This window comes from Pristiophorus japonicus, chromosome 3 (genome assembly GCF_044704955.1).
Source record: "Pristiophorus japonicus isolate sPriJap1 chromosome 3, sPriJap1.hap1, whole genome shotgun sequence".
Lineage (NCBI taxonomy): Eukaryota > Metazoa > Chordata > Chondrichthyes > Pristiophoridae > Pristiophorus > Pristiophorus japonicus.
The window spans coordinates 223,799,092-223,812,990 of NC_091979.1; the positions used below are offsets into that span (position 1 = coordinate 223,799,092).

The 13,899-nt window shown below is 49.7% G+C and overlaps 1 protein-coding gene across 1 annotated transcript; it reads right to left on the reverse strand.

The window, feature by feature from the left end:
* Window positions 1-1,606: 1,606 nt before the first annotated feature.
* On the reverse strand, window positions 1,607-13,679 carry mrpl18 (mitochondrial ribosomal protein L18). Its single transcript, XM_070876322.1, has 4 exons — window positions 13,566-13,679; window positions 12,906-13,089; window positions 7,294-7,531; window positions 1,607-1,746 (listed from the first exon to the last, which is right to left on the reverse strand). Exons 1-4 carry the CDS (start codon window positions 13,627-13,629, stop codon window positions 1,675-1,677), a joined length of 558 nt encoding a protein of 185 aa, XP_070732423.1. The 5' UTR covers window positions 13,630-13,679; the 3' UTR covers window positions 1,607-1,674.
* Window positions 13,680-13,899: the final 220 nt, after the last annotated feature.

Here is a 13,899-nt window from a genome sequence, read left to right on the forward strand (position 1 = left end):
CATTCCCAATTGTCTCTTGAGAAGGTGTGGTGATCCTTTTTTGAACAGTTGAAGCCCATATGGTGAAGATACTCCCACAGTACTTACATTGGAAGTTTCAGGATTTTGAGCCAGCAACGATGAAAGGCCAATATAACTCCAAGTCGGGATAGTGTGTGACATGGAAGGGAACTTGTAGTTGATGGTGTTCCCATGTGCCTGCTGCCCTTGTCCTTCTAGGTGTTGGAAGTCGCAGGTTTGGGAGGTGCTCCTGAAGAAGCCTTGGCTACTGTGTGTAATGAACAGTGACAACACTTCAAAAAGTACTTCATTGTCTGTAAAGCGCTTTGGGACATTCAGTGGTCGTTAGAAGTGCTATATTGGTGGGAGCAGCGTGCGATGGCCCGGCCTGGAAATCGGCGCGGTCCCGGCCTGCAAGACCATAAGCAGGCCGGGGCCATTGGAGGGAGCAGCGTGTGGCAGCATACCACTGCAGGGAGCAGCAGATGCTGCTGCAGGAGAGCGACGGCTGCGAAGCCAGGTCGCTGATTGCAGTGCGGGCAGGCACAGCAGGAGGGGCAAAGGAGCGGCAAGAGTTTGTAGAGGGAAGTGACCGAGGCCCAGGAGAGGCGTGAGTTTGGGACTCAGAAGAGGCGAGGGCCCAGGGGCAGCACGGGCCAGCCCACACTGCGATATGTGTGCGCGCTAGGTCTGTGCAGCAGAGCAGGTCTCCAGTTGTCTTGGGTAATCTTTGCCACTGGACCAAGACCTAGCTCTGTCAAGCCCGTGTGGTGGCTGGTATGCAACGGCCACCACACGTTAAAAAATCCACGCACAGGCATCTTCCACCCTTCAAGATGTAGTTCAGGATCTGGAATATTAGGTCCTTCATTGAAACACCTGTGAACTCATCCCTTTTTGATGTGGAAGCAAGTCATCCTCGAGGGACTGCCTATGATACACTCATTCACACACATACAAAAACACAGAACTCTCGCACACATATATACACCCACACACATAAGCTCATGTTGCTGTGTAACAGCCTCCAGGGGCTGATGCTCCAGCCTGTTCCAGCCCACTCGAGCCTGTTACATGGAAACAGGAGGAGGCCATTCAACCCCTCAAGCCTTACATAGAAACAGGAGGAGGCCATTCAGTCCCTCGAGCCTGTTACATGGAAACAGGAGGAGGCCATTCAACCCCTCAAGCCTTACATAGAAACAGGAGGCCATTCAGCCCCTCAAGCCTGTTACATGGGAACAGGAGGAGGCCATTCAACCCCCTCGAGCCTTACATAGAAACAAGAGGAGGTCATTCAGCCCCTCAAGCCTGTTACATGGGAACAGGTCAAGGCCATTCAGTCCCTAAGAGCCTGTTATATAGGAACAGGAAGAGGCCACTCAGCCTCTCGAGACTGTTACAGCAACAGGAGGTCAGTCAGTACTGCACACCGGATGCAAGATCAGCTAACTCAGCAGAAGCCAAGGGATGGAGCCTGGGATCTTCCTGCCATGTGGATGCTTGTAGGGCTCAATACCCTCCTCACGCCTCCAACAACTAAAACACGTAACAAGAAACTGACCGATAGAATTCAGCATGGGAATCAGTAATTCGACACGGTCCCAACAGAGAGAATCTTTTATTTCATTTTATAAATGTTTCCATGTGTTTGCCGACTCTCGCTCCCTTCAATCACCGGTAGACTTGCCGCGGTTCACTCAGTATTATACCCGCCGCCTTCATCGCAGAGCGGAATCGCTGGACCTACCATACAGAGAGAGACAGAGAGATCATCAGCTAGTTTCGCACAGCCCCCACCCTCGGGTCTGTAATTACCCCTCGGTCGATTATACACATGCCCCCCCCCCCCCCCCGGGTCTGTAATTACCCCCACTCCCGTGGCATGGATTGCACATCTGTGGCACGTGGGAAATCCTGGATGCTTCGCGCAGCCTGGGCGACCACGTGTGCAGCAGGTGTCTCCAACTACACCAACTCGAACTCCGTGTTTTGGAGCTCGAGTGGCAGCTGGGGTCACTGCAGTGCATCCACGAGACTGCTACGTGGATAGCACGTTTCTAGAGGTGGTCACCCCGCAGCTTAAGAGTGTGCAGCCAGAGAGGGAGTGGGTGACCACAAGACAGAAGAGGAGGACTAGGCAGGAAGGCAGGAGTCCTCTCGAGTCCATCTCGCTCTCCAACCGGTACTCTGTTCTGAGTACTGGTGAAGGTGATGGTGGCTCTGGGGAGTGCAGCCAGAGCCAAATCCATGGATCCACGCATGGCTCAGCTGCACAGGGGGGAGGAAGAAGAATGGAAGAGCTATAGTTGTAGGGGATTTAATAGTCAGGGGAGCAGACAGGTGTTTCTGCGGCCTCAGATGTGACTCCAGGATAGTATGTGCCTCCCTGGTGCCAGGGTCAAGGATGTCACTGAGCAGCTGTAAGGCATCCTGGGGGGAAGAGGGTGAACAGGAGAGGTCATGGTCCATATCAGGACTAAAGACATAGCTAGAAAGAGGGATGAGGTCCTGCAGGCAGAGTTCAGGGAGCTAGGAGAGAGATTAAAAAGCAGAACCTCAAAGGTAGTAATCTCCGGATTAATCCTGGTGCCACAAGCTAGTGAGTACAGAAATAGGATAGATCAGATGAATACTGGCTGGAGAGATAGTGCAGGCGTGAGGGCTTTAGTTTCCTGAGACACTGAGACTGCTTCTGGGGGAGGTGGGACCTGTACAAGCCGGACGGGTTACACCTCAACAGCACCGGGACCAATATCCTCGTGGGGGGGTTTGCTAGTGCTGCTGGGGAGGGTTTAAACTAGCTTGGCAGGGGGATGGGAACCTGAAAATAAATTCAGTAGGGAGGGGAGTAAAGCTGGAATTAGAAAGCAAAAATAAAGAAAGTGAGTTTGAAGGAGAGAGGAGAGCAGGACAAAAGGGTAAGAAAACAAATTTAAAGGCACTTTGTCTAAATGTACGTAGCATTTGTAACAAAATAGATGAGTTGACGGCACAAATAGATACAAATGGGTATGATCTGATAGCCATTACAGAGTCATGGTTGCAAGGTGACCAGGATTGGGAATTAAATATTCATGGGTATTTGACAATGTAGAAGAACAGACAGAGAGGAAAAGGAGGTGAGGTAGCTCTAATGATAAAGGATGGAATCACTGCAATAGTGAGAAACGATATTGGCTCAAATGAGCAGGATGTTGAAACAGTTTGGGTGTAGATAAGGAATAATAAGGGGAAAAAGTCACTGGTGGGCGTAGTCTATAGGCCCCCCTGACAGTAGCAACTCTGTTGGTCAGAGTATAAACCAGGAAATAGTGGGGGCTTGTAAAAAGGGAACAGCAATAATCATGGGTGATTTTAACCTCCATATTGATTGGACAAATCAAATTGGTCAGTGTAGCCTTGAGGAAAAGTTCAAAGAGTGCATAAGGGACAGGTTCCTTGAGCAGTATGTAACGGAACCAACCAGGGGGCAGGCTATCTTAGATCTGGTCCTGTGTAATGAGACAGGATTAATAAACAATCTCCTAGTAAAGGATTTCCTTGGAATGAGTGATCATAGCATAATTGAATTTCAAATTCAGATGGAGGGTGAGAAAGTTGGATCTCTAACCAGCGTACTAAGCTTAAATAAAGGAGCCTATGAAGAAATGAGGGCAGAGCTGGCTAAATTGGACTGGGAAAATAGATTAAAGTATAGGTGAACAGTGGTGTACATTTAAGGAGATATTTCACAACTCTCAAGAAAAATATATTCCAGTGAGGAGGAAAGGGTGTAAAAGAAAAGATAGCCATCCGTGGCTAACTAAAGAAATAAAGGATGGTATCCAATTAAAAACAAGGGCATACAAAGTGGCCAAAACTAGTGGGAGGACAGAAGATTGGGCAGCTTTTAAAATCCAGCAAAGAATGACTAAAAAAAATGATTAAGAAAAGGAAGATAGACTATGAAAGTAAACTAGCACGAAATATAAAAACAGATAGCAAGAGTTTCTATAGGTATATAAAAAGGAAAAGAGTGGCTAAAGTAAATGTTGGTCCCTTAGAGGAAGAGACCGGGGAATTAGTAATGGAAAACATGGAGATGGCAGAAACTCTGAACAAATATTTTGCATCAGTCTTTAAGGTAGAGGACACAAACAATATCCCGAAGTGGATAGTCAAGGGGCTATAGGTGGAAATTAACACAATCACAATCACTAAGGAGGTGGTACTCATTAAGATAATGGGACTAAAGGCAGATAAATCCCCTGGACCTGATGACTTTTTCCAAGGGTCTTAAGAGAAGTAGCGGCAGTGATAGTGGATGCATTGGTTGTAATTTACCAAAATTCCCTGGATTTTGGGACGGGACAGGTTAGATGCGGGTAGAATGTTCCCAATGTTGGAGAAGTGCAGAACCAGGGAACAAAGTCTTAGGATAAGGGGTAGGCCATTTAGGACTGAGATGAGGAGAAACTTCTTCACTCAGAGAGTCGTTAACCTGTGGAATTCCCTGCCGCAGAGAGTTGTTGATGCCAGTTCATTGGATATATTCAAGAGGGAGTGAGATATGGCCCTTACGGGGATCAATGGATATGGAGAGAAAGCAGGAAAGGGGTACTGAGGGAATGATCAGCCATGATGTTATTGAATGGTGGTGCAGGCTCGAAGGGCCGAATGGCCTACTCCTGCACCTATGTCTCTATGTCTATGTCTATTCTGGGGAGGTTCCAGCAGATTGGAAAACTTCAAATCTAACGTTCCTATTTAAAAAAGGAGGCAGACAAAAACCAGAAAACTATAGACCAGTTAGCCTAACACCGGTGGTTAGGAAAATGTTGAAAGTCCATTATTAAAGAAGCAGTAGCAGGACATTTGGAAAAGCATAATTCGGTCAGGCAGAGTCAGCATGGATTTATGAAGGGGAAGTCATGTTTGACAAATTTGCTGGAATTATTTGAGGATGTAACGAACAGGGTGGATAAAGGGGAACCAGTGGATGTGGTGTATTTGGATTTCCAGAAGGCATTTGACAAGGTGCCACATAAAAGGTTACTGCACAAGATAAAAGTTCACGGGGTAATATATTAGCATGGATAGAGGATTGGCTAACTAACAGAAAACAGAGTCGGGATAAATGGTTCATTCTCGGGTTGGCAATCAGTAATTAGTGGGGTGCCGCAGGGATCAATGCTGGGACCCCAACTATTTACAATCTATATTAACGACTTAGAAGAAAGGACCGAGTGTAACGTAGCGAAGTTTGCTGACGATACAAAAATGGGAGGAAAAGCAATGTGTGAGGACACAAAAATTCTGCAAAAGGACATAGACAGGCTAAGTGAGTGAGAAAAATCAAGAGCAAGTTATTATTTAAATGGAGAAAAATTGCAAAGTGCTGCAGTACAGCGGGACCTGGGGGTACTTGTGCATGAAACACAAAAGGATAGTATGCAGGTACAGCAAGTGATCAGGAAACTTGGCCTTTGTTGCAAAGGGGATGGAGTATAAAAGCAGGGAAGTCTTACTACAGTTATACAGGGTATTGGTGAGGCCACACCTGGAATACTGCGTGCAGTTTTGGTTTCCATATTTACGAAAGGATATACTTGCTTTGGAGGCAGTTCAGGGAAGGTTCACTAGGTTGATTCCGGAGATGAGGGGGTTGACTTATGAGGAAAGGTTGAGGAGGTTGGGCCTCTACTCATTGAAATTCAGCAAAATGGGATGTGATCTTATCAAAACATATAAGATTACGAGGGGGCTTGACAAGGTGGATGCAGAGAGGATGTTTCCACTGATAGGAGACTAGAACTAGGGGGCATAATCATAGAATAAGGGGCCGCCCATTTAAAACTGAGATGAGGAGGAATTTCTGCTCTCAAGAGGGTTGTAAATCTGTGGAATTCGCTGCCTCAGAGAGCTGTGGAAGATGGGACATTGAATAAATTTAAGACAGAAATAGACAGCTTCTTAACCGATAAGGGATTAAAGGGGAACGGGCGGGGAAATGGACCTGAGTCCATGATCAGATCAGCCATGATCGTATTAAATGGCGCAGCAGGCTCGAGGGATGAGAGGGGATCTCATAGAAACGTTTAAAATTCTGATGGGTTTAGACAGGTTAGATGCAGGAAGAACGTTCCCAATGTTGGGGAAGTCCAGAACCAGGGGTCACAGTCTAAGGATAAGGGGTAAGCCATTTAGGACCGAGATGAGGAGAAACTTCTTCACCCAGAGAGTGGTGAACCTGTGGAATTCTCTACCACAGAAAGTTGTTGAGGCCAATTCACTAAATATATTCAAAAGGGAGTTAGATGAAGTCCTTACTACTCGGGGGATCAAGGGGTATGGCGAGAAAGCAGGAAGGGGGTACTGAAGTTTCATGTTCAGCCATGAACTCATTGAATGGCAGTGCAGGCTAGAAGGGCTGAATGGCCTGCTCCTGCACCTATTTTCTATGTTTCTATGTTTCTTTGTATGTTCTTATTATATGCCCCCCTTACCCGTCCCCGGGTCTGTAATTACCCCGTCGGTCGATTATACGTTCTTCCACACCCTCACCCACCCCCGGGTCTGTAATTAACCCCTCGGGTGATTATACGCCCTTCCCCCACGCCCCCTCACCTACCCCAGTCTTTTATTACCCCTCAGTCGATTATAGGCCTGACTCACCCACTCCCGGCTCTGCAATTACCCCCTCGGTCGATTATAAGCCCCCCAAGGTCTGTAATTACCCCTTAGTCCATTATACACCCTCCCCCCCATCACCCACCACTGGGTCTGTAATTACCTCCTCAGTCGAATATACACCCTCCCCCCCCGTCACCCAGCCCTCACCCATCCCCAGCTCTGTAATTTCCCCCTCGGTCGAGTAAATGCTCTTACCCACCCCCAGGGCTGGAATTACCCCCTCAGTCGATTATACGCCCTCCCCCACTCCATCACACCCAGGTCTGCGATTGCCTCCTCTGTCAATTTTCCCCAAAATCTGTAATTCACCCCTTGGTCCATTAGCCCTCTCTCCTCCACTTCCATCCACCCCCGGGTCTACGTTTCCTCAGGGATAGTGATCCCCCCTAGTTGATTATCGCAGAATCTGTGTTTTCCACCTCGGTCGACGTTCCCCAGAATCCGTGATTCATTTCTCCCTCCACCCCCACTCCAGTCAATTGATGACCCCAGGGTCATTGTGATTCACTCCCACAACCTGTTCGATCATCGCCCCCCCCAACACAGAACCAGTCCAGTGCAACTATCCCCCTCCACCCCCACCCCCCACCGATGGCCCATTAACCGTTCAGGACTCACCGATTCCGCCCGGTACTCCCACGGAATGGCCCGGAAGGCGACGTATCCGATCCCGGCTTCCAGGCAGCGCTGTGCCAGCACGCGGCCTACGTTCTCCGCGGCTGTGACGTCCCGCGTGCTGTACAGGTGTTTCTTGATGGCCCACTCCTGCGTCGAGGCCAAGGTCACGGCATTCCTCCCGTACCCTCCGGGCTCCACATAGGCCGTGATGTGTTGCTGAGTCTTTCTGAAGCGCAGCCTGGCAGAATCAACAATAAATAACGTGAGGCCTATGAAGCTGAACTACAATGGAAACCATCTCTGTACCAAGCGAGGCTTATACCATAATGACCCCATGAATGAGGCCTTTGAAGCTTAAATTAGCACAAGGAGGAAGGCCTTTAAGTCCTTTCGCAATGGCCCCGCTAAATGGAAACTAGAGGATCACGCAAGGCCTGCAGACCCGACGAACACATGGCCAAAGTCTGGCAATGAAGAGTGGGACCAAATCTAGCGAAGATTCAGGCCCCAAGAGGCCTTGGGTGGTCACGAAGGCTTTCAATTATGAAACAAAAGCCTGCATAGATTAAAATAAAAAACACTGAGTTTCATTTCTAGAGGGTGTACAATTAAAAAGCAGAGAAGTCATGTTAAAACTTGTATAGAACCTTGGTTAGATCACACTTGGAGCACTGTGCATAGTTCTGGTCTCCATATACCATGGTCAGACCACATGTGGAGCACTGTGCAATTCTGGTCTGGTTAAACTACGTGGAGTACTCTGCAGAGTTCTGGGGGCAGAAACTGACCCCCTCCTTAAGCTCTATTATAAGCCTTACCGGCCGGGGGCAGGCAAATGGACTGACCTGTCCTATATTGCCTCCGGGCTGGGAGCGGTGGGAACGGGTTTCCGACCATGCTGCCACCCGTCAGGCACGCACCGACCCCACACCGACCGTCGGCCACCCCCTTTCCGACCCCCACGGGAAATTGCCCCGCGGGAGCGGCGCCACCACTGCTCGGTGCGGGAAGCTGTGTACGCCTGGGCGGCACGTCCACCCTTCAGGGGGAGGGCACGCTGCCGGTGTCCCCACTTTATTTTAATTGTCCGCCGACTGTGAGGTCGGCCCGACATTGGTGGTCACGGGTTCGACCAGGCCACCAACAGGCAGCCCGGCACCCCCACTTAGGTACCGGGCCGCTAGCCCGGCCAAACCCACCCTGGTGGCCCAGTGGGTGCCACTGAAGTTAAGGACATTGTGACACGTTGTGCTGACGTCATTAGCGCAGTGCTGATGACACATATGTCCAACCTGCTCCCGACACACTTGGGTCCCGCAGCCGACCCGAAATGAAATTTTTTTTTTTTTTAAAGTCCTTCATATTGTTCTACGCTCCGCCCCATGGATTTGGGCGGAAAAAAATATTCAGAAACGGTAGGTGCACCTATTTTCAGTCGGGGGCAATTTCGGCCCCTTAGTCTGGTTAAACCACACATGGAGCATTGTGCACAGTTCTGGCCGGGTTAGACCACACATGGAGCACTGTGCACAGTTCTGGCCGGGTTAAACCACACATAGAGCACTGTGCACAGTTCTGGCCGGGTTAGACCACACATGGAGCACTGTGCACAGTTCTGGCCGGGTTAGACCACACATGGAGCACTGTGCACAGTTCTGGCCGGGTTAGACCACACATGGAGCACTGTGCACAGTTCTGGCCGGGTTAGACCACACATGGAGCATTGTGCACAGTTCTGGCCAGGTTAGACCACACATGGAGCACTGTACACAGTTCTGGCCGGGTTAGACCACACATGGAGCACTGTGCACAGTTCTGGCCGGGTTAGACCACACATGGAGCACTGTGCACAGTTCTGGCCGGGTTAGACCACACATGGAGCATTGTGCACAGTTCTGGCCGGGTTAGACCACACATGGAGCATTGTGCACAGTTCTGGCCAGGTTAGACCACACATGGAGCACTGTACACAGTTCTGGCCGGGTTAGACCACACATGGAGCACTGTGCACAGTTCTGGCCGGGTTAGACCACACATAGAGCACTGTGCACAGTTCTGGCCCGGTTAGACCACACATGGAGCACTGTGCACAGTTCTGGCCGGGTTAGACCACACATAGAGCACTGTGCACAGTTCTGGCCGGGTTAGACCACACATGGAGCATTGTGCACAGTTCTGGCCGGGTTAGACCACACATGGAGCACTGTGCACAGTTCTGGCCGGGTTAGACCACACATGGAGCACTGTGCACAGTTCTGGCCGGGTTAGACCACACATGGAGCACTGTGCACAGTTCTGGCCGGGTTAGACCACACATGGAGCACTGTGCACAGTTCTGGCCGGGTTAGACCACACATGGAGCACTGTGCACAGTTCTGGCCGGGTTAAACCACTCATGAAGCAATGTGCACAGTTCTGGCCGGGTTAGACCACACATGGAGCACTGTGCACAGTTCTGGCCGGGTTAGACCACACATGGAGCACTGTGCACAGTTCTGGCCATGTTAGACCACACATGGAGCACTGTGCACAGTTCTGGCCGGGTTAAACCACTCATGGAGCACTGTGCACAGTTCTGGCCAGGTTAAACCACTCATGGAGCACTGTGCACAGTTCTGGCCGGGTTAGACCACACATGGAGCACTGTGCACAGTTCTGGCCGGGTTAGACCACACATGGAGCACTGTGCACAGTTCTGGCCGGGTTAGACCAAACATGGAGCACTGTGCACAGTTCTGGCCGGGTTAGACCATACATGGAACACTGTGCACAGTTCTGGCCGGGTTAGACCACACATGGAGCACTGTGCACAGTTCTGGCCGGGTTAGACCACACATGGAGGAGCACTGTGCACAGTTCTGGCCGGGTTAGACCACACATGGAGCACTGTGCACAGTTCTGGCCGGGTTAGACCACACATGGAGCACTGTGCACAGTTCTGGCCGGGTTAGACCACACATGGAGCACTGTGCACAGTTCTGGTCTCCATAATTACAAAAAAGATGTCGAGGCACTGCAGAAGGTGCAAAAACAGATTTGCAAGGATGATAGTAGAACTGCGAGTTTATAACTATCGGGAAAGACTGAACAGGCTGGGGTTCTTTTCTCGACATAGGAACATGAGATGGCAATTCAGCCCCTCGAACCTGGCTGATCTGTGTCCTAACTCAATCCACAGATTTTGGCTCCATGTCCCTTTATACCCTTGGCTAGCAAAAATCTATGGCCAGGCCAGATCTCCGATTTAAAATGATTAATTGAGCTAGCATCTACTGCTTTTTGTGGGAGAGAGTTCCACACTTTTTCTACCATCCTGTAAATCTATGTACAGGGCTAACAAGGCAAGAGAATACACATTAAATGGTACGACACTGAAAAGTGTAGAGGAACAAAGGGACCTTGGAGTGCATGTTTACAGATCCCTAAAGGTAGCAGGCCAGGTAGATAAGGTGGTTAAGAAGCCAAACGGAATACTTGCCTTTATTAGCTGAGGCATAGAATACAAGAGCAGGGAGGTTATGTTTGAACTGTATAAAACACTAGTTAGGCTACAGCTAGAGTACTGCATGCAGTTCTGGTCACCACATTACAGGAAAGATGTGATTGTACTCGAGCGGGTAGAGAAAATTTACGAGGATGTTGCCTGGTCTGTAGAATTTTAGCTATGATGATTGGATAGGCTGGGTTTGTTTTCTTTGGAACAGAGGAGACTGAGGGGAGACCTTATTGAGGTGTATAAAATTATGAGGGGCCTGGATAGAATGGATAGGAAGGACCTGTTTCCCTCAACAACGAGGGGGCATAGATTTAAATTAATTGGTAGGAATTAGTTTAAAAGGTACTTGGATGTGCACTTGAAGTGCCATAATCTACAGGGCTGTGGACCAAGAACTGGAAAGTGGGATTAGTCTGGATAGCTCTTGGTCAGCCGGTGTGGACACGATGGGCTGAAATGGCCTCCTTCCATGCTGTAAATCATCCTAAAGGAGGAAAGACGAAGAGGCTTAGGGATGGAATTTCAGAGCTTATGGGCCGCCAATTTCTGTTCGCCCAGTATTGGATCATAGAATCGTAGAAATTCACAGTACGGTAGGAGGCCATTTCATCCCATCGTGTCCGCGCCGGCCTACAAAGAACTATGCAGCCTTATCCCACTTTCCAGCTCTTGGTCTGTAGCGCTGTAGGTTACGGCACTTCATAACATCCATGTACTTTTTAAATGTGGTGAACGTTTCTGCCTCAGGCAGTCAGTTCCAGACCACCACCACCACCTGGGTGAAAAAAGTTCCCCTCAAATCCTCTCTAAATCTCCTACCAATTACTTTAAGTCTATGCCGCCTAGTTGTTGACCCCTCTACGAAAGGAAATAGGTACTTCCTATCCTCTCTATCTGGGTCCCTCATAACTTTATACATCTCAATAAGGTCTCCCCTCGGTCTCCTCTGTTCCAAAGCACATTTTTGGGTTTCCCATGATTTTACTTGCCAAAGTTTTTTCATGCTCGCTTTGCTTTTCTAATTTCCTTTTTAATTTCACAAGTTTGAGGGGAACTTTTTTCACCCAGGTGATGGTGGGTGTCTGGAACTGACTGCCTGAGGCAGAAACGTTCACCACATTTAAAAAGTACATGGATGTTATCATGAAGTGCCGTAATCCTCGAGGGTTTCTGTAGTACTGAGCCTTCAGTATCTGTCATAAGCCTCCCTTTTTTCTTTATCTTATCCTGTATGCCCCTTGACATCCAAGGGGCCCTAGATTTATTAGTTGCACCTTTTTTCTTCTAAGGGAACATACATGCTCTGAACCCTCAGGATCTCCCCCTTGAATGCCTCCCACTGCTCTGACACTGATTTGCCTTCCAATAGCTGTTTCCAGTCCACCTTGGCTAAATCACAACACAGCTTAGTAAAATTGGCTGTGCCCAGTTGAGAACTTTTATTCTGTCTATCTTTGTGCTTTCCACAACTACCCTAACTCTAGCTGAATTATGATCACTAGCACCAAAATGCTCTCCCACTGATGCCCTTTCCACCTGCCCAGATTCCCTAAAACTAAGTCCAGAACCGCCCCCTCCCTTGCTACATACTGGCTAAAGAAGTTCTCCTGAATGCATTTTAGGAATTCCGCACCCTCTATACCTTTCACACTAATTCTATCCCAGTTAATATTAGGGTGGATGTCGGATAAGCAGACTGACAGTTTAGACACAGTGGAGCATCTAATTCACTCAATTCTTATACTCTGTGTGTTAGTATAGAAAACTCCTACTTGGATAAAAGACCTCAGAAAGAGAAGGCTGAGAGGTGACCTGATAGAGGTCTTTAAAATAATGAAAGGGTTTGATCGCGTAGACGTAGAGAAGATGTTTCCACTTGTGGGGAGACCAGAAGTACAACAACAATAATTTGTATTGATACAGCACCTTTAACATAGTAAACATCCCAAGGCACTTCACATGAGCGATTATCAAACAAAATTTGACACTGAGCCACATATGGAGATATTAGGCCAGGTGACCAAAAGCTTAGTCAGAGATAAGTTTTAAGGAATATCTTAAAGGAGGAGCATAAATGGATGGAGCCTGAACCTTTCCGCTCTGCCCTGCCCCTCACCGGTGCCAGTAGGTGTGGCCTGGCCAGGTGGTTTGCCAGCCCTTGTCCTTCCTTGCCAGGGCCAAACGCTCCAGATTCCGTGGGTTGCGGTTGACAAACTGCGATGCGACAACTCCATTTTCCGCCGTGTCCCAATCCGGTGTTGGCTCAGCCCGTGAGGCCGCGCCCGAGACCCATCGCAAACCTGCGGAAGAGATCATAGTTAGTGGGAAATCCATCCACTGACAGATCCGATCGTAAAATTGGTGCAAAGTAATCGTAGCAACGAAGGGGAGAGGGCGGTTGGGTCATAGCACCGGGAGATGGTAGCACCAGGGGAGAGTCGCAGTAATGGGAGTCCGTGATTCTCCCCATGGTTGATGATCCTCCGATGAGTCTGTGCGTCCCCCTATGGTCGTTTTGCCAGTGAGTCTATGATTCCACCCTGTGTCGATGAGCCCCCACCAACCCCTGTGGAGTCTGTGATTGCCCTCATGGCCGAATGAGCCTGGGGAGTCTGTGATTCCCTCCATTGGCCGATCAGTTGGTGATTCCTTCCATGGCCGATGATCCCCAGTCTGTGATTTCCCCCCCATGGCCGATGAGCCCCAGTCTGTGATTCGCCCCGTGGTCGATGAACTCCGTGATTTCGTGATTCGCCCGCTGAGCCCACGGCAGTACCTGAGGGAGCCGCCGGGGGCCGGAGCAGCCGCTGCCCCAACCTTCGCAACGTCGCTTCCGCCATTCCGCTCTCAGCCCGAGACGGAGGGGCCCAGCCCCGAACTCTGACCCCGCAGGCCCCGCCCCGAACTCTGACGAAACAGGCCCCGCCCCAAGCTCTGACGAAACAGGCCCCGTCCCTCCGCCTCGGGCTGAGAGCGGAATGGCGGCGGTGGCGGCGGCGCTGTGGAGTTTGGGGCTGCGGCTCGTCCGGGTCACGGCGAATCGCTCAGTTGTTGCCGTGGGCTCAGCGGCGCGGTCGAATCACGAAATCATTGAGCTCATCGGCCATGGG